General features: G+C 36.7%; 1 protein-coding gene across 1 annotated transcript in view; it reads left to right on the top strand.

The window, feature by feature from the left end:
• Positions 1-1,253: 1,253 nt before the first annotated feature.
• LOC149065858 (uncharacterized) overlaps positions 1,254-24,077 on the top strand; it is a 39,970-nt gene continuing 17,146 nt past the window's right edge. Inside the window, exon 1 of the mRNA XM_089253315.1 lies at positions 1,254-2,351. Within this exon, the coding sequence (XP_089109441.1) occupies positions 1,254-2,351 (1,098 nt within the window). The remainder of the gene's footprint in view (positions 2,352-24,077) is intronic.

The following is a 24,077-nucleotide window of genomic DNA, read 5'->3' as shown; positions in this document are numbered from 1 at the left end:
CTACAGCGCAATACAAGAAAGCAAGGGCGGTATACAAGCGTTCTGTTGAGAAGGCTAAAATCACCAGTTGGACGAAGTTTTGTGCCGAGGAAAGCAGTTCTTACGGTGGAGCATGTCGTTCAGTATTTAAATGCAAACGTATACCGCCTCAAGTGAGGATAAGTTTCAATGGTATGTTCAACTCAACCATTCTTGAGGCAGCAGAATACCAGATGAATCTTATATATCCGGATACAGTAGAACGAATTGCTCTAGTGCAGAGACGAAGCGACGTATTCGCACATGATTTACCAATTACGACGTCAGAGATAGCTCACATAGTGAATAACCTCAAGAACAGAAGCGCACCAGGCTGTGACAATATCAACATCCCAATTCTGAAGAAACTTTTTGAAGAATATGCTGAAGTCTTTACCTTCGTTTTCAATAAACTGCTAGACATATCGGTGTTTCCTCACCATTTCAAAAAAGGGAGGATTCTTCTTTTTCTGAAAAAGGATCGTGACCCAGAGTCCTTGCGATCATATCGTCCAATATGTCTTCTATCCACAATAGGAAAAGTTTTTGAAAAGGTTCTGGTCCAGCGTATTGTGTATTATTTAGAACAGGCTAATTGGTTAAGTCCTCTCCAGTTTGGTTTCCGCGTTGGAAGATCAGCGGAAAAGGCCATTGAGGCTCTTCTTCGTGTCATCAGACACAAACACGCCCGTGGTCTTCAAACAGCTGTCGTGTCGGTGGACATACGTGGTGCTTTCGACTCCCTACGCCACGAACTCATTATAAACCAGTTACGTCGAACGCCACTTCCGTCGTCTTTGGTAAGTATCGTGGAGAATGTGTTGCGAGACCGTTACATAACAATGACTACTGATGGAGGTGTAGCAACAAAAGAGCAGCGTCAAGGATGCCCACAAGGATCCTGCAGTGGTCCTTTACTGTGGACGCTGGTACTTGATACGCTGTTAAAACTTAACTGGGGTCCTCATGTCTACATACAAACATTCGCAGATGATCTCATATTTGTAATATCAGGGGACGACCACGACAACATAACTCTGACTGCGCAAAATGCATTCATGTCTCTGTCGAAATGGTTGAGTAATAATAAGCTGCAGATGGAAGTGGAGAAAACCACGTTTCTTTGGCTTCATCCCAAGAAGCAGAAGCCGAGGATCGTTATCAATGGATTACGGATTTGACCTTCCAAAGTAATTAAATATCTAGGGGTGTACATAGATGACAAGCTCAGTTTTATGACACATATCGCTAAGCAAGTAGACAAGGTACACGGTACCCTCCAACTCCTTCGTAGAGTAGCCGGACCAAAATGGGGGCTCCAGCAGAATTTTAGGAATATTTTATACAGATCAGTTGTGCAGCGCCAGCTTTCCTTTGGATGCGCCTTTTGGTTTCGGTATCCTACGCAAACACAAAGGAGAATTCTGGACATAGCCCAGCGCCCGTTCCTGTTGTATGTATCCGGGGCCTACTCCACCACTGCAAATGAAGTCTTATATGTTGCCACAGGGAATCCGCGGCTGAGCAGTTATATTGAATATGAAGCCCGCAAGACCAGCATTCTTCATTTGGATGAAGACGTTGTCATTAGTACTCAATCACTGCAAGCGCAGGCTTTTGAAAAGCAACACAAGCTATGGCTCATGCATCCCAGCGTGGACATTGACGCAAATCAGGTCGTGCTGTCTGGTGCTGAATGCATTAAGCTGGCTCCTGGAACAGTAAAGATCTATACAGACGGCTCGAAGTCTTCTGACGGTACAGGGTGCGCTTATGTAGTTATAAAAGAAGATGGATCCATCGAGAAACAATGGAGCAGGCGGCTCGCAAAAAAAAACAGTGTTTTTCAAGCTGAAATATATGCGATTCTGAATGCCGTTTCAAGGGCACACGCCTTATCGAAACCAGTGCCGATCCTCTCAGACAGCGCTTCGGGCCTGTTATCAATCATAAACCCACGTTCTGTGCATCATAATGTACGGGAGATTCGCCGAATTTTATGCGCCAACACGAGGATCCGATTGGCCTGGGTTAAAGCCCACGCAGGCATCTTTGGCAATGAAATAGCCGACAAACTTGCCAAGGAGGCCACAAAACAACCGTCTCAAGACGACCACCTTTGGCCAAGGAGTTTGGTCCATCGGGTGCTTAAAGAGGACGTGTTGCAGGAGTGGCAGACCAATTGGAATACATGTGCAGCAAAGGACGCATACAAGATACAACGACGAGTTCAATGGTGTTTGAACGTATGGCTTAGAGAGAAAACAATCGCTATCACCGAGCATGGCCCTTTTCCGGTGTATCTTCTGCGTTTTAAACGTTCTAGTAACAGCGTATGCATCTGCGGTTCAAATGGTTCCCTATGGCACTATATAACCACGTGTCCCCAGACGAGAGACTTCCACTTTGGCCAACTGCCAGAGTCGAGAATGCTTGCTTGGAAAATGAGAATTCTAGACAGCCCTCTGAACTTTCAACGTTTGCAGAGGTTGATTCGATTCCTGGACCGCAACCTACATCTACTCCACAATAAGACACGAGCTGCGGGATCAAGGGGTCGGCATTCGCGCTCGGGGGACCCGTCTTACGAGCCAACAAGAGAGGTAACACGGTTACCTATTAAAAAGTATAATTTACGGCCAAGAAGACATGCATCGGTTGTTTCACCGACATCTAATAATCGATACAATTTACGCCCAAGAAGACAAGTGTCAACTGTTTCATCCTTCTCCGGCGGATGTGAATGAAATGGAGATGCCGGACATATAGACGTCAATTTATATCTTATTACAGCTTGATTGCCGAGATTGTTATATTCTAGATTGGATAAACTCACTTCCAGATTCTATCACATACAAGACAAAAGTTATTCTTTGATTATTTATATAAGGACTATTACGATTACGGACTGATTATCTGTGGATGATGCTATATGATCACAATTTGTACGATTATTTATTCCAGATTATTTATTGTATATATGTATATCATTGTTATTTTCACATAAATTAATAAATTTCCGGATACACCCATCCCCCGGGAAAGCTTCGATATCTCTCTGAGATGGGAAGCGGAGTGTGTCCGGTCCTTCAATGTTCAATCCGGATACTTCAGCCGAATTTTTTTCCAACCGGGAACTGTTGATGTTGTTTCTTTACCCAAATTCTGTTTCGGTCTTTCCTCATACATAGGTCACTTTCTTTCTTTTTTTACCACTCATTGTCGGTGTCCATTGCGATTTTTGAGCTTCTGGTATGAATGCGAATGGTGAGGAAGTCACAGAGATTTGCTCAAAAAAGAGAACTTTTCTCTATTTCATTTTTCTTTACTGTATTTAGTGTTTTTAGAGCTATTTTTCAACGTTCTATTTTTTTCGGAGGGAATTTCTGAACATGCTTAAAACGTCAATGATGTGGTAGGTACAAGCTGCAAATGGAAACTTGATGCTTCGTGTTTACATGATGAAATTGAACATTTAAAAATCTAGAACGTGGAGCATCAGCACGAATATTGTGGGAAAAACATGAAATCAGAAAATCTACCGTTTATACGATCTTCAGAAACAAAAATAATATTTTCCAGGGTTTTTTATCGGATCCGAGCAATGACTACAAAAACAGTTAAAAGAATAAGGAGATTTTTTTCTATGGAAAACAAATAACGGTATGTAAATTAAATGTGGTTACAATTAAATTATCTGTCAGTATACGCATTTTATGTATTTGCTCTATTTTTTTTTTTCAAAAGAATTTATGAATAAGAGTTTTCAAAGAGGGATATTACTGCTTTGAATATGAAAACTTGGGAAACAAACAAAAGTGGATTCATAATCCGGAATCACATAGGTCCCAAGGAGTCTAGATTTGAGAGGTCCTCTGTATAACTAAAATCCTTCATATTCTCTGAAGAGGACACCCATAGTGTATCGGAATGTGTCAAGCAATTCGGGTTTTTTCGTTTTTTTCTTGTGTTGTATTCCAATCTCTCGACCAGTTTTGGGATAATGTCAGGTTCTATTTGAAATCAATCATCAATGATTGATGTGAACGCAATTAGTCAATCATCTCCTAGGACTCAGAACTTTTGAATTCGTGAGTTTGGCATCATCGTAGGAACATGAAATTTCTGATCACTGTGTTGTAATTTACCTTATTTTGACACTTTTCTCGTAACGTGTTTCTCGTGATTTGAAAATTGATTAGATAAACTTTAATATCCTCCTGATAATATTGCACATGCACGCGTTAACTTAATTAAATTAACGAATGTGATACAACGCGTTTATCCGATACATTGGCCCGAAAATGATCGAATCAAGTTTTATGTTAACAAGTTGGTCGGGTTTTGTAAATTGGATCAATGTTTTGCATCCTATTGGAGATCATCTGATGGTTGAAATTATCATCGCAGGTACACAATGAAGTCATTTAAAGTCTCGGCATTTATTCGTGTGCTTTTGTTTGTTCCCAGGTCAAAGCTGGTTTGATTGAATTTGTTCCGTCGAAACATTTTAATTAAATCATAGAGTTCATTGAACTTATTTACCTATCCAGAGCGATTGCAGCTAACGAGAAACAGCGAAATTAAAATGAATGATTTGCATTTTGCCTGTTGTGGCCTTGTACTTGTATTACAAATTTGTTTTCTAAAACTATCATCCATTAAATCATTGGTTCTCAAGCATTTGTCACAAGTGGCTTCTTTGTCTTGTCAACGTTAATTCTTAGTTCCCAAGAATAGGCTGACAAAGAATCTTCAAAGCAGCAAACAAGTTCCAATTATGGAAGATTATATAAACTTTGAGTAAGAATACCAAGAAATCACCAACGAATAAGGCAAATATACGCATATTTGCCCCGCGACGCACACTTTGAGAATCAATTTTTTTTTCCCAGCATGACTTCTTAACCGCTTACATCCCCTTTAGAGACAAAGTGGAAGTCATGTTCTAGTTTGGTGGTGGTGGTGGTGGTGAGAACCACTGCATCAGATAGATAAAACCAGACGATACGATACAATAGAATGCATCTGAATTTCTTTTTATTTTAGTTCGAGGAGCATATTTTCAAATTTTCATAAATATGGGGAAATTTCTCACCAAATAACTCGAAAGAATAAATGCTTATTATGGCAGATTGAAAATCCGTGAATGTTGAGAATGAAAGGTTTTTCAGTTTCATTGGTCGATTTCTGTGTCCATGAGCAGGTGTATGTGTGGCGTGTTTACGGCTGTTAAACGCGCGCGCACGTGTGTGTGTATGTGGTGACTATTCATTTGAAGTAGTGAATGCACCCCCGATTCGAAGCGATTCGAAAGTTATTTTAAAATATAGGTTTTTCCACAGTGTCCGAGAGCCTCCAGAAATCCACAAGTTTTGCCCAATGGGTCCCCGAACTGTATAATAAGTAAGAAATGTATGAATTCCAGTAAAACTTTATGAAGCATGAAGGCTTGATTCGGTTCGAAGAGCTTTTGGATTGTTGGTAATTTTCTTAGAGTTATTTAAAGCTATCTACCCTCACTAGAAATTGCATCTTGTCGACACACACTTTTGAGATCTGCGTATTATACACAGCGAAGGGGCCCACAATCTCCTTCGTTCATAAAAAAGAAAGGGGTGGTTCTTCAGGTAAGAGAACAATGGCCAAATATTAACTTGAGAGAAATGGGTGAGCATATTTACTTCTAAAATATGGTATCCATAGTAATTGTGTGTGAATGTTCCATGAAGCAGTGCCTGAGGAGGAGTATATAAAGAGAACAAGCGGAAATTAGATAATATAAAATATAACATAATAAGAACTCCAATAGTAATAGATAGTTCCAAAATACAATGCCATACTTTATCCTTAAGGCAAAACTTTTTGTACAGAGGAGTTATAAAATTTTCGCAATTAAATTAAAAATATTTAACGAAAATATTTGGTTTACATTGGATGAACGCAGGTGTCGAGGAGATATGATCGAAGTGTTCAAAATTTTCAAAGGGATGCATAGGATGGACCATGAACTTTTAGTACACCGCCAATCGACTGCTTTTACAAGGGGACACCAGTATCGATTGGTGAGGGACAATGCAAGGTTATGGTGTCGCAGGGAATTTTTCTCCAATAGGGTTGTTAATAAATGGAATAGCTTACCCCTGGAGGTAATAAATTGTAACACAACTGACACGTTTAAAAAGAAATACGATAAGCATGTTGGGGTAAATCGAGAAGCTATCCATTCTTAGAATAAGACAACCATAAGTATTCTTTATGGGTATTGTATAATATTTTATCATGTGTATATATTGTTTATAATTTGTGTTAATTGCATTTTTAATTGGGTTGCTGTTTTTTTTTTAAATATATGACATCCATATTTTTATGGGCATCTTTTTATCAGCCACCTCGTTGGGCATTTTGCCTGTTGTGGCGTTGTATTTGTATTTGTATTTGTAAAATCAGAATAGACTACAAACAGATATAATCGAGTTTATCAAGGAACAAAACAGGATAAAACCTTGCATAAAAATATCTTTTCATACATTGCCCCTAAGATATTAAACATTTTCCACACTTAAAATCAACTTAATAATAATAAAAACATTAATCATATAATATTTGACTTGGTTAGAAATATACATTACAAAACCATTTTGATGAATGTATTGTAAGAGTATATAAAAACAATGTTGTGAACAGAGTTCAACAATAATAATAAAGAGACATGATGCATGATATTGATTGATTGACTATTGAGATTCATAATAAGTAACTCAACTCTGAACCTTTATTCAACAATATACAAACGAAACTACATTGAAACATATCTAATGAATATAATAATGCTGTTGCTTAAAAATATTAACTAAACTAATTTTTTTAGGCCCGCTGGATGGACCATAAAGTGTTTGCTTATTTTGTGCGTATGTATTTACGTATTATATATTAGAGTTTGTGTTATACGCTTACATTTGTGTATTTTTTGTATTTGGTGTGTTATATACCTGCATTTGTATGCTTTTTTTGTGCAATAAACAAATAAAAATTTATTTATATCGGTACTTATGTCATTTCTGCATGTTATGTTATTCCGGCAGCGTAGCTTTTTTTTTCATTTTTCTTGATTTTCCACAAATATTTTCTTCAAAATTGACAGCTCCATCTATGAATGACACTGATAAGACACTCCATATAAATATGCTGTTGATACACATTAGAAAAAAACCGAAACATTAAAAGTAGGACATTGGAAGAAAATAAGTGCTGGAATCGGAATAGTAAACTTTGGAATATTTGAAGGCTTTCAAAAACTCACTTAGATAATAAATCCCTATTTTAAAATATACATTTACGTTCTTATGCATTCTGTTTTCCAAGAGATAATTCAAAGCATTTTTCTTTTACATCTACTTAATCATATGGTTCTTTCGGGTCGAAGGATTTATGCTTCCCTGCTTATACTATCTACCAGAGGGAGAGCTGATTTTTTCGGTAAGAAAGGATCTATGTTCTTTCACCTCAAAAGATTCTTCTATTTTCATTTTCAGAGTGAATAAATAGCTTAAATTCTCTTTTTTTTTAATAGAAAACTTTAAGAGACCAAGTCTAAACGCAGAAGCCGGAAGTCTATCAGTTAAAAAAAAGCTGGCATTTTCTTCATGTTCCTTTTTTCTAAGAATATTCTCAGATTCCATAGATCGGTTTTGCTCTCTTTAATTCGTGACCTAATATTTAAGTCACGAATATTAATTCGTCTTCATGACGCAATATTTTATAAGATTATTCAGCGATTGGAAACAAATTGAATAAAAAGAGGAACGGGAAGAGGAAAAAATGGTAGAGTATCTACCCATTTTATATAAGCCTGACGTTCCATTATTGGAACGGGGGGTATAGACAGATCTGCACGGGGCAACTCAGCACATTAGGAATTTGAGGACACTTGTGCAAAACATAGGCCCTTGCCTTTTTTCTATCTGTTTTTCTTCTCCCGTGTCCCTTTTAGTTTCTCTTCCTTCTGTATCTATAGGGGTGGCCAACCTTTTCCCAAGCCATGCTACAATCAAGATTATTTTCGATGCTCCTGCCACTCTACGAATTTCAACACGTACGTAATACGCCCTGTTTTGGGACACGAACAACATTATCTTCGTTCTTGCAAAATATCGTTCTGCTTTTCCCTCATTTTAGTAAAAATGTTCAGCTTGTCACTTTTTTGAGTTCTAAATAATTTTTGTTTTTCAGCCATAAATTTGTTTACCGCAAATCAGATTATGTATACAGGGTGATGCGGAAAAAATGGGAAAAACTTTAAGAAGTGATGGTATACACCAATACAAACAATTATTATCAAAGAATGCATGGTCTAACATGAAAAGCAAAAGTGCTAGCTCGTTTCGAACGGCCGCTCCGCAAACGTTAAAACGGCATTCCTGTTGAAATTTATCGGAAGAAAAAGAACACCATGCATGAAAATGTAACCTGCGAAAGAAGAAGAAACTATATGCAAATCTGCGTTATAGCGAATACCAGGCGTGGACGCCAGCCCTGTGAAGTTATTCCAGCGTGCAACCGTTCTAACTGTTGTAAAGTACGGGATGGGGTCCACGCCTTTTATTCACTGTGACGCAGATTTGCATGCGGTTTTTTCTTCTTCCCCAGGTTACATTTTCATGCATCGTGTTCTTTTTCTCGCGATAAATTTTCTCATCTTTTGAATCACCCTGTATGCATGTATATCAGTAGACGTTCATCTTACCTACTCCATATTGAGTATATACATCGGAAGGGGAGGGGGCGAAACTTGAGAAACTGGGATGCTTGATTTCCCTTTCCAATAAACTTTGCAAGAGGGATTACCCCCCTCCACCCCACAAGAATTCATGGATATTCAATGCAATTACACAATGCATGTCCCCCCTCCAATGCAGATGATCTAGAATCTCGTACTTGTGAGACGTCCAACAACGTCTAAAGATGAAAAACCAAATAGAAACTTATTGAATAGAAAGTAACACACAAACATAATTATTATTTTAATGTTACCACGTAATTATCATTTAATAGTGCCTATCATACTAAATATAGGTTTGGCAGCCAACAAGACATAAGAGAAGTATTGTTTAAAAGTTGGAGAGAATTACTTTTTGATTGAAAAATGGAATAGAGTTTCTTTAATTTTTTGAAAAGCGTTTGTGTGTCACTTCTGGCACGCGCGCCACGGGTTAGCCACCCCTGTTCTATACCATAAATTTGTTTGAAGTTATAAGGTGGCTGTATCCACATGAAATTGCGTCACTGAATTCGTCTTTCATGAATATATGTGATTGAGAGAGAGAAAAATTATGGTTTTCGTCATTTTTTCATTTCATTAGATATGAAGGACCGAATTTATCAGCAATCATATTGGCATTATATTATTTTGCCTTATCAAAAGCAAAATAATCGAAACTTCCCGCTCGTTTTGAAACTTTTAACAAAAATCGCCATCGCACTGTTATCTCAACTTTATTTTTTGGTCAAAACATTCAATATTCTATTGGTAAAAAAAAAGTTGAACCTGAACTTTAACAACATGCATATAGCCCCATACACATTCTATCCACTTAAGGATGGGAATAAAAGAAGGTAGAGATAGAAAGAAATAAAAATAAATTTAAGAAAGAGCTTGGGTGTGCGTGAATGGGTGTCCCAGATATCACGTGTGAGGAAATGACGTGCGTATCTGTCGCTGAACCATTGGAACAGTTATCACACAGAAGTTATTTATATCATGCCGGTGGAAGCCGTCATATGTAGTCTGAATTGTCACGTGAGCCTGTTTCCTGGGGACAGATAGAATAGTATTATTTTGTGAATAGGGAATTAGTACTGCCAAAATGGGGTTGCAGGGATGTTGCAACTGCATTTCCAAAATTCTAACCTCCGGTATGAATTGATCCACAGGATATGATAAATTCCTATTAAAGAAATTAATTAACAAATGTTCGAAAAGAAAAAGTGAAAAAGATTAATAAATAACAAATACAACGCCACAACCGGCTAAATGCCCAACGAGGTGACTGAGAAAAAAGATGACCCTAACAAATATGGATGTCATATATTTCAAAAATACAGCAACCCAATTAAAAACACAATCACAAAAATTATAAACAATATATACACATGGATACAATGCCCATAACAAAGATTAAATGAAGAATAACGACAATAAAATGAAAAAATGTAAGAAGAAAACCGATGCTAAGACTATGTAAGGAAGACAAAGAATAATGGAAAGATAGTGTCTCTTAGGCCGGTATTACACTATAAAAGTTTGGTAAAAGTCCTTTTATAAAACTTGAAAAATGCAGCCAATAAAGTCAAAGATTGCATTTTCTAGAATGTAGCCAATAACCTTATTGGTTATATTTTTCAAGTTTTATAAAAGGGATTTTATCAAACTTTTACAGAGTGTAATACCGGCCTTATCAGAATACAAATTCAAAATTTATATGTTCTATGAAATATTTCGCATTGTATTCAAATATCGTTGCCATACTTAGATAAGAAGGAAACTTTAATATAATTCACATCATAGACTCTGCAATAAAAAAAAGAGGGTAGATAACGGAAAAATGTGAAGCTATTTTCCTGTACCGTATTTTTTGATAAGGGGTTTTCAAACTGGTCGCCGCGGTGCCCTGGTACACCTCCAACCTTTGTTGGGGCACCGCGGAGTGGTGACCATGACAAAGGTTTTTCGAAAATATGCTTTGTTAAACAGTCTGGGGAGCCGACAGAGCTCGTGGATAAGTATTGAATAGGAAAAAGGAACGCGAGGAGTGGAAAAAGTTTGGGAACCCCTGGTCTAATGCGAATAATCCATGGTTTATACGTAAAAAACACCAAAATTTCTCTGTGTGCACCGTTGCATCTCATCTGTAGCTTTATTCAGAGGTTACAATAGAAGCGAATATTTTGAAAATTTATTTGGAAAAAACAATTTTTTAATATTGTTAGGAAAATTATAGTGAATGATCATTATTTATTTTGTGAATAATCATTATTCATCTTTCTCACCTGTAAATAACCATTAATGCAGTTTTCTGCGATTATCGCCAAGTTGGCACGTTTGGCCAAACGTTAGTGATGTATTAATGCCAAAGGAAAAGTATAAAGATGTCACACGAATCGTCGAGAATATTCTAGAAGGTCCCTTTTGCCTATATAAGTGGCGTCACTAAAACGGACCTAGGTACAGTTGTATTCGGAAGACGAGATCTTATTTGTCGATCGCATTCTACTCGTAGGTCGTACAAAGTCAAATCTCTGTAAATACGTCTAAACAGCTGTTCTGTGAAATAAATCTGTGACGTCCTGCATTTTTTTTCATCCTCTGCTCATTACAAGGATTTGTGAGAGAAATATGTAATCCGGAACAATATTTATAAATGGCATATAGATGTGAGTAGAAAACTTGAAATTTCTCTACAAAACCGTGAGAAACTACCCCTTTCATTCCTCGAGATCTGATTGATGAAATTTTTACACGTGGATTATACGCCGAAGCAGTCTATACAAGAATATTTTTCCTCAAAGTATCGAAATTGGCATCTGTGGATTACATGCTACTGCAGAAAATTGAGGTATATTCAAGTTTAATATTGATAATCGAGAGCAGAAAACGACCGTTCACATCAATTAGAACAGGGGCCCGTCACACGTGTGGTCCGCTGGTGACATTTAGGCCTCGGAGCTTCTTGCCCTGGTCCACCGAACATTTTTAAAAAATGGATAAAGCCATTGAAGACAGACGATTAAGAAAAAAATTATAATTTTTCACAACCGCAGGCCAATAAAAAAAAGAAGCACGAAGTCCCAAACAGTTATTGTTGGGGGCAAATTCGGCCTTTTAAGAAAAGGAATATAGAATTATAATCAACATTATAAAATTTACAGAAATTCTGAAAAATACTTCCATGAAAAAATAATTTCGGAATTATTGAAAAATTAATTTCAGAATTTGTGAAAGAAATGATTTCGAAATTAATTTCCAATTCGGAAAATAATTTCGGAAATAATGAAATTATTATTTCGTAACTGGGTTTCGTAATGAAATTTCGAAATCGATGTCCGCATTATTTTGTAAGTGATAAAACTTTCCAGAATTACTAAAAGAAATAATTTCGGAATTAGCGATAAAAGTTATTTCATAATTGAAAAAAAAATCCAACATTATCGAAAGAATTTATTTCAAAATGAAAGTAATACAGGGTGTTTCAAAAAGAATTACCCGATTTGAAATGCGTATACTACGAAAAATATTGAACACACATAGCCACTTAAGATTAATTTTATATCACATGGCTAATCAAAGTTTTTTTACAAACCAAATTAAAGGTTCTCAATATGTCCACCTTGGGATACACGGCATATGTCTATACGGTAGTCAAATTCACCCAAATTTTTGCGAGCATGTTTCCACTGCTGCTGTTATGCGTGTCTTCAGTTCGACTAATGTAGCTGGAAGGGGAGGCACATAAACGAAGTCTTTTATGAACCCCCACAAGAAGAATTCGCTCATTGTGAGTTCCGGCGATCTTGGAGGCCAATGATATTTTACTGAATCGTCAAATCCCTTACGGCTGATCCATCGTTTAGGAATGCGATTGTTCAAAAATTCTCGAACGTCCAAGCTCCAGTGTGGTGATGCCCGCCCTGCTGAAAAATGAAGTCATTCATCCGAATCGGTTTCTAACTGTGGGAAAAGCCAATCTTGACAAACACTGACGTGGTGACCGAAGGAAGAGCGTTAGCGCTACCTATCGGCAACTGCGTAAAACTCGAGATTTTCCTCTTTCTTTGAATACATTATTCGATCAAAATGGATTAAAAGCTGAATAGTTATAATTTTTTAAATCGAATGATTCTTTTTGAAACACCCTGTATTTTCGGAATCACAGAATAATCGGAGTAAATAATTGTGAATTAATTAATTAAAATACAAATATACAAATACAAATACAACGCCACAACAGGCAAAATGCCCAATGAGGTGGCTGAGAAAAAGATGCCCATAAAAATATGGATATCATGTATTTCAAAAATACAGCAACCCCATTAAAAATGCAATTACAAAAATTATAAACAAATATATACACATGACAAAATATTATACAACGCCCATAAAGAATACTTATGGTTGTTTGATTCTAAGTATGGATAGCTTCTCGATTTAACTAAATAATTACACAATAACTAACTAAAATAATTACACAATAACTAACTAAAATAATTACACAATAACTAACTAAAATAATTACACAATAACTAACTAAAATAATTACACAATAACTAACTAAAATAATTATACAATAACTAACTAAAATAATTACACAATAACTAACTAAAATAATTACACAATAACTAACTAAAATAATTACACAATAACTAACTAAAATAATTACACAATAACTAACTAAAATAACTACACAATTAATAAAAAATTAAATAAAGATTAACGATTTCAGAATAAATGAAGTCTTCAATTATTTTGGGCCCCTGTTGACCCATCTGTTAAGATAAAAGCCCTGTAAATATGGACATCTTATAACTATATTTCTCAAGATGGTGGCCCGTGAGCTTCGTGGGAAGTTTCGACTTGGCCCAGAATGGGTGATAAGTTGAAGATCCCTGAATTAGAAATGCTAAGTATAAGGTTTTTTGTAACTGGCTTTTCGAGAGAGATTTCGTATTTAACGAAACGCTGGTCGATTTCGGAATTAAATGAATAGAACTTCTTTATGGCATAGATTTTACGAATTCTCTGATTAGGAAACATTTGTATCTGGTTTGTTCAGGAAACAAATTTAACTGAATACGAGTGTCTCTGTATTATCATTAAGATCACTTAAGATTTCGCGATAAAGTAAAATATCCAGTTAAAAATATTTCTTATTTTTCGAATTAGCGATAAAGTATGCATTTAATGACGAAGAAGTATAAAGCGAAAGACTGCATCACGATTTTTGGATATGTAAGTACGATACGTGTTTTGTCATTGAAATACTTGTGGTCGGTAAGTCCGTATTTTGGCAGAATTTATTATTTCATTCGGGAGAAGAATTTGTTTGTGTAATTTAATGATTTTTTACAAGGCTCCAAATAACAATGAAGATTGAGGAAACGAATACTTTCTGGATATTATGCCGAGGTGAACTCGGGAAGAAAAGTCATCTTGCCTCCATCGGTCCTTACCCAGACCCTCTTGCAAATCGGGCAGGCATGCTACCATTTCACCACCCAGATGATGCATCTCGTATTCCAAGCTCTAACCACGCACCTGTCAAGAGACAAAATCGCTCATCAGAAATTTAACTTGAGCTATAACGATTGGAAAGGTATTAGGCCAGGATTAAACTATAAAAGTTTTAGAAAAAAAAAGTTTCTTTATAAAACTTGAAAAAATGCAACAAATAATCGTTACATTCTAGTGAACGTAACCAATAATAGGCCTATTGTTTGTTTTTTTAAGTTTGTAAAAGATCTTTTATCGAACTTTTATAGTGTAATACAGGAAAATAATATATCTTGAATACAGGAAAATAATATATCTTGAATACAGGAAAATAATATATCTTGAATACAGGAAAATGATATATCTGAAGGCCTTATATCTTGAAAGAAATCATTCGTGTAATAATTACCTGAAAACTGACTCTTTTCTACTTTTCCAATAAAACAATCCTCAATTTAAAAATAGAATCGATCTCATCATAGAATATGCTAAATTGTCGTAACGAATTTAATCTAAAGAAATGTTTTTCATACATATAACTCAATGTAATTATTATACTTAAAAAACGAAAACAAAACGAAATTGGATTCAGGAATGCACAATTTCGGAAAATAACTTGCGTTTCCCTCTTGAAAATGTTTCTATTAAAAAGCCGATTCGGATATTCTCATTTCAAATCAATTTTAATTTGAATGTTATTTCAAGGCATTATGGACGGAGCTTCTTGCTTTTCATAATAATAATAATACTTTTTCCAGGCTATAAATTTATTCAGATTAGCTTTACTTTTTGTTATGAAATACGATAGAAAAAGAAAAATTGTGTTTTGTCTTCATATTTCACCTTATTTTTTGCTTTCAGAAAGCTTTTAAGAGAACATGTCATATGTTGTTTGGAGCCAAAAAACGGGTTCACGAGCAGGAAGGGGTGGAAAAAATTGTAGAAAAAGAAAATAAAAAACACGCTGCTTTATATATATGTTTGCATAAGGTAAAAGCTTTCTGAATGCCTTATGGAAAAATACATCAAGAAGAGTGAGATGAAAAAAATGTCTTTCGTTTTTAAAAAAAAATTGGTTTACAATTCCGTTTCGAGGATAAATTACTATAAGTTTTAACAGCTACATGAGCATTTAAATGTATTTACAGTTATACACAGTTGACCCTCGGTATTCGTGGATTTCATATTTGTGGTCCTCTTCCGAGTTTTCTGCTTAAACACCGTTGCAGTGCTACTTCTTGTATCGGAACAAAATAAAAATTTCACGTGTTAAATGCTTTAAAAACTCTTTCTGAAGTTTCTGCTAGTGCTTATGTCCTCTTATGCCTTCTAACTCCACATCTATCCAGAGCCGGCTTAAGAGCAACCTGGGAGGACCATGGAGGACCATGGTCAAAGCTCGGACCAAGAGATTTGATTTTTCTGATGCTCGACCAGACAAATTTACATGCTTACTCTTGAAAATGTGAACCAGATATTATTTTTGTGAGGCCCCTCTTCTCTTTAGGACTCTAAGTCGTCCTGGGTGACCTGGGTGACCCATGCATTTGGACGGCACTGCATCTATCATTAAGCTGTTTGTTCGGATGTTATATGAACATTTATGGCTCTATACACATTACTCAATAAATGATTGTTCAGGCATTCGAAGAAGATGCAAATGCAGGAAACGTCTTAAAATCATGGATGAATTTCACCGATGCCATTAAGCGTCATTGCTAAAACTGTGGAAGATATAAAGATGGGAATATCTCGTATTCGAAGAACTTTTAGCCACGATGTGTGCCCGAGGACATATCTATTTCTACGGAACCGACCGTAAAGGTTATGAAAGATATTATTACGTTAGCGAATCAGGTAAATGAAGAAGTTTTCAATGAAGTAGGCAGAGAAGGAAATTGGAGAATTAATTAATAGCAATTTAGAAATCGACAAGGGAGGAATTAATCGAACTGACTGCTCCTGAAACCGAAACGATACGACGTGATTATCAAGATTAAGAGACGACAAGTTCATTACGAACAACACGGACCAAGAGTTGCGTAAGTTGAAATCGGCAATGGATTGTTTCCATGACATAGACCCATCTATGGTACGTTTTTCACATGTAAAAAAATTGGAAGAGCATACTCTTTCTTTCTTTCAAACCAATCACTGTCAAGGCTCTATCCACATTAGCCAATTTCATTCCTTGCGGAACCGTGTAGGAAGTTACCCTACTCTAACAAGTTAACTGAAATGAAGAAAAACTGGCTAACAGACATTTTTTCAATTTTTTTTTGGAATTCAAATTTCAAATTTTATTCATAAATACAAAAAATACAGAACAATATAAGCGGGATAAAAATTGCTAAGAAGACGAGACATGGCTCTTAAAAGCAATTACAATTTTTTTGTAATTTTAGACAATAGTTGTAAGGATTTGGTTCAGAATTAGAAAAGATAATAATAAATGAAAAAAGACAAAAAAAAGTGGGGGGGGGGAACTCGGAAAAGACAAAATAAAATAAAAAACTCAGTGGTGGCAATTGTGGTGCAGCGGCAATAGTAATCGGAAAGAAATTGTTTGATCTGTTTTCCCATCATTTGATTCAGACATTTTGTTGAATTTAAAAAACAAAAACGTCCAAAGAAAAATGAACAATAGATTTTAAAAAAATGTTGACAGGATTATGTTACGAAGGTAGTCAGAAAAAATTGAGGTAAACTGTGGAAAATGGAAAATAGCATGATTTTAAGAAAAACTGTTGATGAATCCAAAATTTTTAAAAAGAAATATTGTTGTCTATCATAATATTCCTTCAGAAAGAATCGAGGAGAATCGCTGGACTTCCCTTCTATTTCTGTCGCACAAAGCAGATATGAACGAAATGTGTCTAAAAAAGCAAAAGTTCGTGGTTTGTGTTATTCGCAGATTTTCCGTATTCGCAGTCACACCCGGAATATAACCCCGCGAATACCGAGGGACGACTGTATTTATTATTATCCTCATTAGATTTTGTGCCTATTACTACTTTTGTACATTGTGATTTCATGGTTCTAGCATCAAGATGTGATGAATAGCGAGGTTACAGAGGTTAATGTAAAGGTTGACCTTCGAAGGGGCACGTCGGGTTTTGGAAGGGGGGAGGCACAAAAAAATCTCATCCAGAGGAGTTATGAGTTACTGACCTTCAAAAAAGCATTTTAAATCTACAAAAATTAAATAATAAAGCATATAAAGGTATATTTTTTTTATATTTTAATTTTTTTACAAAATTAGAAAAAAATTATAACTTTTCACCTTTTTGGGGGCAGCACGAACCCCTTTTGCGTAAACCTCTGGTAATGGGAAAAACTATAAAAAAAACATTATATTTTTGAATGTAGTAGTGTCACAAGCAGAGTCCCTCAGGAAAGTATCCTTGAACCCATATCTTTTCGATTTTTATCGATAAGCTCAATCAGGAAATTGATGGGATATTGTTAGCGAATTTGCGGATGACGTTAAATTAATGGGTATAGTCGGGAATAAAAGCGGCACGGAACTGCTCCAGCCTACTTAAATAGGATTACAGCGTGGGTAAATGAATGGAGCATGATCTTCAGTGTTCACAAGTTCATGGTCGCTCATTTTGATTCGAACAACCCACGTTTCATTTACGATCTAAACGGAAGAACTATTCCAAATGCAACTAGGCTCACCGATCTGGGAGTTCTTATTGACGAGCGGCTTAGGTTTTCTTCCGCTGCGGTGGTCGAGTGGTCATAGTGACGGGCTCGCATAGCGAGGATCCGGGTTCGAATCCCACCGTCACCACAGTGGTGGTCGGCTGAAGTTGGTGTCCTGTGGTTCCCAACTTCGCGGTGCAAATGCGAGCCGATCTCCCCATTAAAAAGTCTCGGCACAGACAGCAACAGACCTACATCGATAATACGATTGAATAATCGACGTTTGGGTGTACACAAAATTCCAAAACGAACACGGCTAATCAAGTTTTTGTGTTCAGGTTTAGGCTTGGTTTTGGAAGTGTTTTTAATCAGTTTGCTGTGTAGATTATCAATGAGAGAGCTATGGTAGCCACGATCAACTGCTATTGCTCTAAGGATATTCAGTTCAGCATCGAGTAACGTCGGCGAAGAGCAGATATTAATGGCTCACTTCACGTATGTGTAGAAATGAGGCATACTTTTGTGCCGGAGGATGCGTAGAGAGGTTGTGAGGAGGTAGAGAAACAGCAAACGGTTTGCGAAATACAGTGGTAGAGAAAGTTTGTTTATGGTGAGTGACCAATACGTCCAGGAATGCAATTTGGTTATTGATTTCTTCCTCTATAGTGAATTGAATGCAAGGGTGAATGGAATTGAGAGTATTTAGAATATAGTCAATGTTAGCGTTACGGTCAAGAAGAACGAAGCAACCATCAATATATCTTACTTGATTGATTCGCCTACTTGATTCGTTGATTATGCTTTCTTTGGTACAACGTAGACGGCGTGGAGGTATGATTGAAGTATTTAAGATTTTCAAGGGTATCGATATGATTTATCATGAAATATTGTTACACAATCTTTTAAATGCTTCGACTCGGGAACACCAGTTTCGATTAGTTTGGGATAATTCTAAGTTGTTGTGTCGCAGGGAGGTTTTCTCCAATAGAGTTGTAAATGCATGGCATAGCTTATCTTCTAGTGTCGTGAATTCCCCCACGATAGACACCTGCAAGAGAAAATATGATAAGATGGGTGGGAGTAATTGAGAAGCTATTCACATTTAAAAATGACAACCATATTTCTAATGACAATTTAGTTACCTCTTCCGGCTTATTACTTTTAGGTGTGTGTAGCTGACAACAATAGTTTTATACATGGGCATTTTTCTAGTACTATTTATTTTTATATTCAATTTTTTTTTTTCAGCCACCTTGTTGGGCAATCTGTTTGTTGCTGTTTCTAATTTTGTATTTGTATTTAAATGTGATTTACATGTGTGAGTACACGTGATACGTACAAGGCAGTGGTCCGGAAAATGTGCTCCCAAGAGTTTCATACCGAGCCGAGAATATTCATGTATGATAACATAACGATTAGTAAGAATGAGTCTTTACTCGTCCATTCACACAGCTGCCGTGGAGTGTCGTGAGTATATCACCATCTGAGAAATGGGAGTCATTATTAAAGTAAAGGATAGCTAGATTGATGAAGCTGCTGGCAGATATTGGCCAAGTAAGCCACTGGAAAATTATGGCAGTCGTTATTCACATGTTATTAATGTAATGATAGTCGAGTAACGCCACACTGGTAAATAATATCCACTAGTAAAGTTGATAGTCCATTTTACTAGTGGTAAGTAAGGCCACTGACAAACGATAGCTAAGGCTGAGTAAAGTAGCATGTAGAAATCTGGTAAACGATCGCTGATAAAGGTCATTGGTGAACAGTGACTGAGTAAGGCCACTGGTAAATGATATCTCAGACAAAGTAGTCACGAGTAAACTATGGTCAAGGGGAGATAATCCCGAGTAAGGTATGATCAAGGTGAGGGAATCTCGAATAAATGATCACTGACGGAAATTGCAAGAGGTCCACGGCGCTCAATTGAGAGCCTCTGGTTTACTGTCTCACGACCTATTTGGGTCATATTTAATCTTGTTGTTGTTGCTCCTTGTTTAATTCCATTATTTAGCTCTTTAAGAACTACAATGGTGATTGTAAAGCAATAGATAACTCAAGCAAACGTCAAAGACACTTGTATTATATTATATAAATGTTATGATCAAGTCCTGAACCCTGAAAACTTTAAGACGTTATCTCCACTCACGATATCTTCATCTCAACGCCTGCACTTATTGGCCACACATCCGCCAACTCAACTAAAGTGTTTAATATCGAACACTCTCATCTAAATGCGAATCGACAAGAGGGAGCAAATGCTTGTTGAACGAAGGCTATTGAAACGCGCATAATCACGAGATGATCGATGCAAGATATTTGCATACTTCCCCGAAATAGCTTTCTGGCCCATCAGCTGCAAAGCACGAAACCATCTAAATATATGTTCAAACTTGATATCCAACTTAAAGCTTGTTTGTTCATATTCTACTTGTTTCCAATTGCATACAGAGCACGAACGTGCAACTTACGTGTTTCTAAACACGGGTTTTCGATCTATCATAAGGTTTCAAATAGAAAGCAATATGGCTATGCGTTCGGAAATCTCATAAGAGATGATCGAAACTAAACAGGATGCCACCGCTTCATTTCAACTTTGGATAATTGGGAATTTCTCGCTCTCACTTGTAACTGGAAGGTAAGATAATTTAGTTCTACATTGAATGATAAAAGTTTTCCATTAAATAATCAACTTACTCCATGACGTACACCAGTCTTTACGAGTCATAACAAGCATTACACAGAAACAAACTTTACGCTAGGTTCACACACGTACACACACATCCCGGCATGTACCAATTCGATTAAATACTCGACGTTTGGGTTTACCCAAAATTCAAAACGAACACGGCTATACGCGTTTCAGAACTATATGAAGTTCCTTCATCAGTAGCAGAAACAAAGAAGAAAAAGAAATATTGAAAAAACTCCTTATAGCGGGAGTTACTCGCTGTTGTAGACAAGAGTCAAATTCAAAATGAAACTTGGTTAAAATCTTGGGTTACATCTGTCAGTCTCGTCTTCCTTGATATGTCTGCCAGGATACGATGTTTTCCGATACGACAGAGCAAATACTGCCGGAGGAGGTGTATGCATTATTATTCGAAGCAGCCTGAAACCTAAGCTGGTGAACGTGCATAATGAAAATCCATATGTTGAGATAATATCGGTGGATATAAAAAGCGGGAATAGGAAGTGCAGGCTTATTACGACTTACGTTCCACCAAATAAAGCATGTAATTTAGATAATTGGTCTAAGAGAATTCGAACATTACTGCTCCGTGTGCTTTCCGGTGATTTTGGTCGGGGAATTTAACAGGCGGGGATATGATCTTATAAGCGGGAGATTATCGTCTGAATTGGAGTCACAGTTCATGTCAATGTCAGCAGAACTGGGCCTTGTTCAGTTGGTCGTTTTTCCTACGAAAGGGGAAAACTTCTTAGATCTGTATTCTACCGATTCTTCGGTGCTGTACGACATATATGCCCTTCCATCCTTCTGCAACAGCGATAATCCACCGCACTGCCGATGCATTTCTCATTGCATATTACAACAGGATTAATTGTCAATCAACACTAAACTATTACAGTGCAGATTATCCACGATTATCAACTATTGTAAAACATCTGCAAAACGAAGTACTAGCTGTAACTGTCTCAGTTGCGGAGGCTTTGCCAGCTCTATTCCTGCGGTATCGTGAACATGTTCCCCGTCAAATGAGATTTAGTAAAAAAAGACAAGGTTTTGCGAATGCTAAACAATAGGAAATTGCATGCTTGGCATCAATAAAGAACTATACTTAGTCAAACCACTAAAGAATAATGCAAGGTAATGGCTAGGAACTATGCAAATTACGTCCAAGAGAAAGAGAGTTTACATCTCTTCATCCTCTGTAAGAATCAAGATCGGAACTTTTTCGACCGAGATGCCCACCGCAATTTTCGTGTATCCCGGGACATACCAACGTTATCTGTGAATGGTACCACGATAACGGAATATTATGAGAAAGCAAATGTTTTTGCGACACATTTTCTTGATCATATAATTTTAATTGTTCCAGTTACGATCATCATTAACATGGCCATACGGATGCTCATTCCTTCTTTCTTGATATGTTCAACACTCAAACGATAAAAGCCATTATTGCTTCTCATCCTGGTCGATCATCTCCGGGTCCTGACGAAATACCCAGTTGTTTCTGCAAACGTCTTTTAGACCCGATATGTTCTCTTCTTAGCTTCATCTTCACATCCTTCTATGACTATCGTCGGTGTTAGGCCCGATCTTATTTACTTCGTGCACTTACGATATTACTCAGGCTGTGTCACCCATCTCTCCATTGCAATTCGCTGACGACGTGAAGTTATTCTCTCTAGTAGAAAAAAACTAGAGATTTAAGAATTGCATGCCAAAAACTTTTCCAGTGAAGTTGTCAGCATAAACTCCCTATTTCATCATGAAAAAGTGTATCAATGCCTTTAGGTAAACGCACCGATATTCTGAATATTATCAACTAGGTCAGTGTTTCCCAAAGTGAGCAATAACCCCCCCTGGTGGGCGATGGAATAGTTGAAAGGGGCGATAGAAGTTACGAGTATAGCATACTTTCTGTGTGTGTACGTTCGCTCGACTCTGGAGTTCTGTCCGCAAGTATGGAGCTCCTACAAAATCAAGGACATAAAGATCCTCAAAAAGCCACGGAGGTCGTTTACTAAACGACTAGCAGACATGAGAGGTTGGTCTTATTGCCTGGGGCTTCAATTTCTGGGTTTCCACACGCTGGAATGGCGTAAAATCGTTACAGACCTGAAGATGTGCTTGAAACTAATCCACCAAATTATCGAGAGAACCTTACTTCAAGATCATAGACAGGCAAGTTGACCAACGAAGGCATCGCTTCCAATTAAGAATACTGACGTCCAGAAGAGATTGTCTTTCCACGGTTACAGATGCCGAGTGGCGAGAATATGGAACAGTCTACCATCAAAACTTGTATGCGCCTCGCCTCCTACGCAAGATATGTTTCCGCTATTTCGCGCTGGCTCCGTATGCGAAGTGTTATCCTTTCTAACTATTATTTCTAATTATTTTTATTATTTATTCATTATTATTATTATTATTATCATTATTCCACTGCAAGTGCATTTCATGCCTCCTGCGGGGTTGTTGTAAATAAAAATACCAACCCTATAGTTGGCATGCACCCATTTTGTGACCTGAAGGAATTTTCAATATTTCAGATCCGACAGGTTGATTATTAACTATAAATATTATTAACTAGTTATAACACCCGGCACTGCCCGGGTTTTTTTCAATGAGGCTGTTTGGATCACGTGATACATCATTCTTTCTTTGAGAGACATGCAAACCGTGTCTAAGTTAACCAATATGGCGACTTCCTGCGCGACTTCATGAAATAAACAAATCTAGATTTGAAGAAACACAGAAACGAATATTTTGTTTTTCTTTTTTTAAGGAACGCTAGGTATTTCGATCCCCCTCCCGAACTTCAAGTTATCTATTTCTGTCTGTTTCTGCTTCCAAAAATGCTTAATTAAATCTGTGGAATTTCTTCGATGTACTTTACGGACCCATAATTAATATTAAAGCAACCTAAAGTACATGCATTTATGCAGTTGAATATCAAAAGACGATACGGAGAACTTAATTTTCATGCTTGAGAAGATATAAATAAAATATACACATATATATATATATATATTGATTATAGATTATATTTGATTATATATAGATTTGATTTCATCCATAGAAAAAAACGATCGATCTAAAATTGTAGATTTGTATAGAGAACACACACTCACACAGACAGAAAATCTATTTTATATATATAAAGATTTTAAGAATTTAAAAAAAATTGATTATAGATTAACTTTGTTTAACTTACTTATTTAAGTGAACCTCTATTCCGAAGGAGAGGTTATTGGGCCCAGAGTAGATGGAAGAAATAATGAATTTCAACTCTCTCGCTCCTTCATGTTTTATAGCAGGGGTGACCAGTACCGTAACTAGGCAGGTGCATTCGCACACGGCCCACTCGGAAGGGGGGCCTAAATGCAATTTCTTGCATTTGAATAGCTATTACTGCACTGGAGGTGACCAGCAGCTGGTCCAAGGGCCTCC

The sequence above is a fragment of the Pholcus phalangioides genome, unplaced genomic scaffold, assembly GCF_987345545.1.
Source record: "Pholcus phalangioides strain wild (caught in Gottingen) unplaced genomic scaffold, Ppha-v1.0 ptg000037l_1, whole genome shotgun sequence".
Classification (NCBI taxonomy): domain Eukaryota; kingdom Metazoa; phylum Arthropoda; class Arachnida; order Araneae; family Pholcidae; genus Pholcus; species Pholcus phalangioides.
This window is presented reverse-complemented; position numbering and strand designations above follow the sequence as displayed.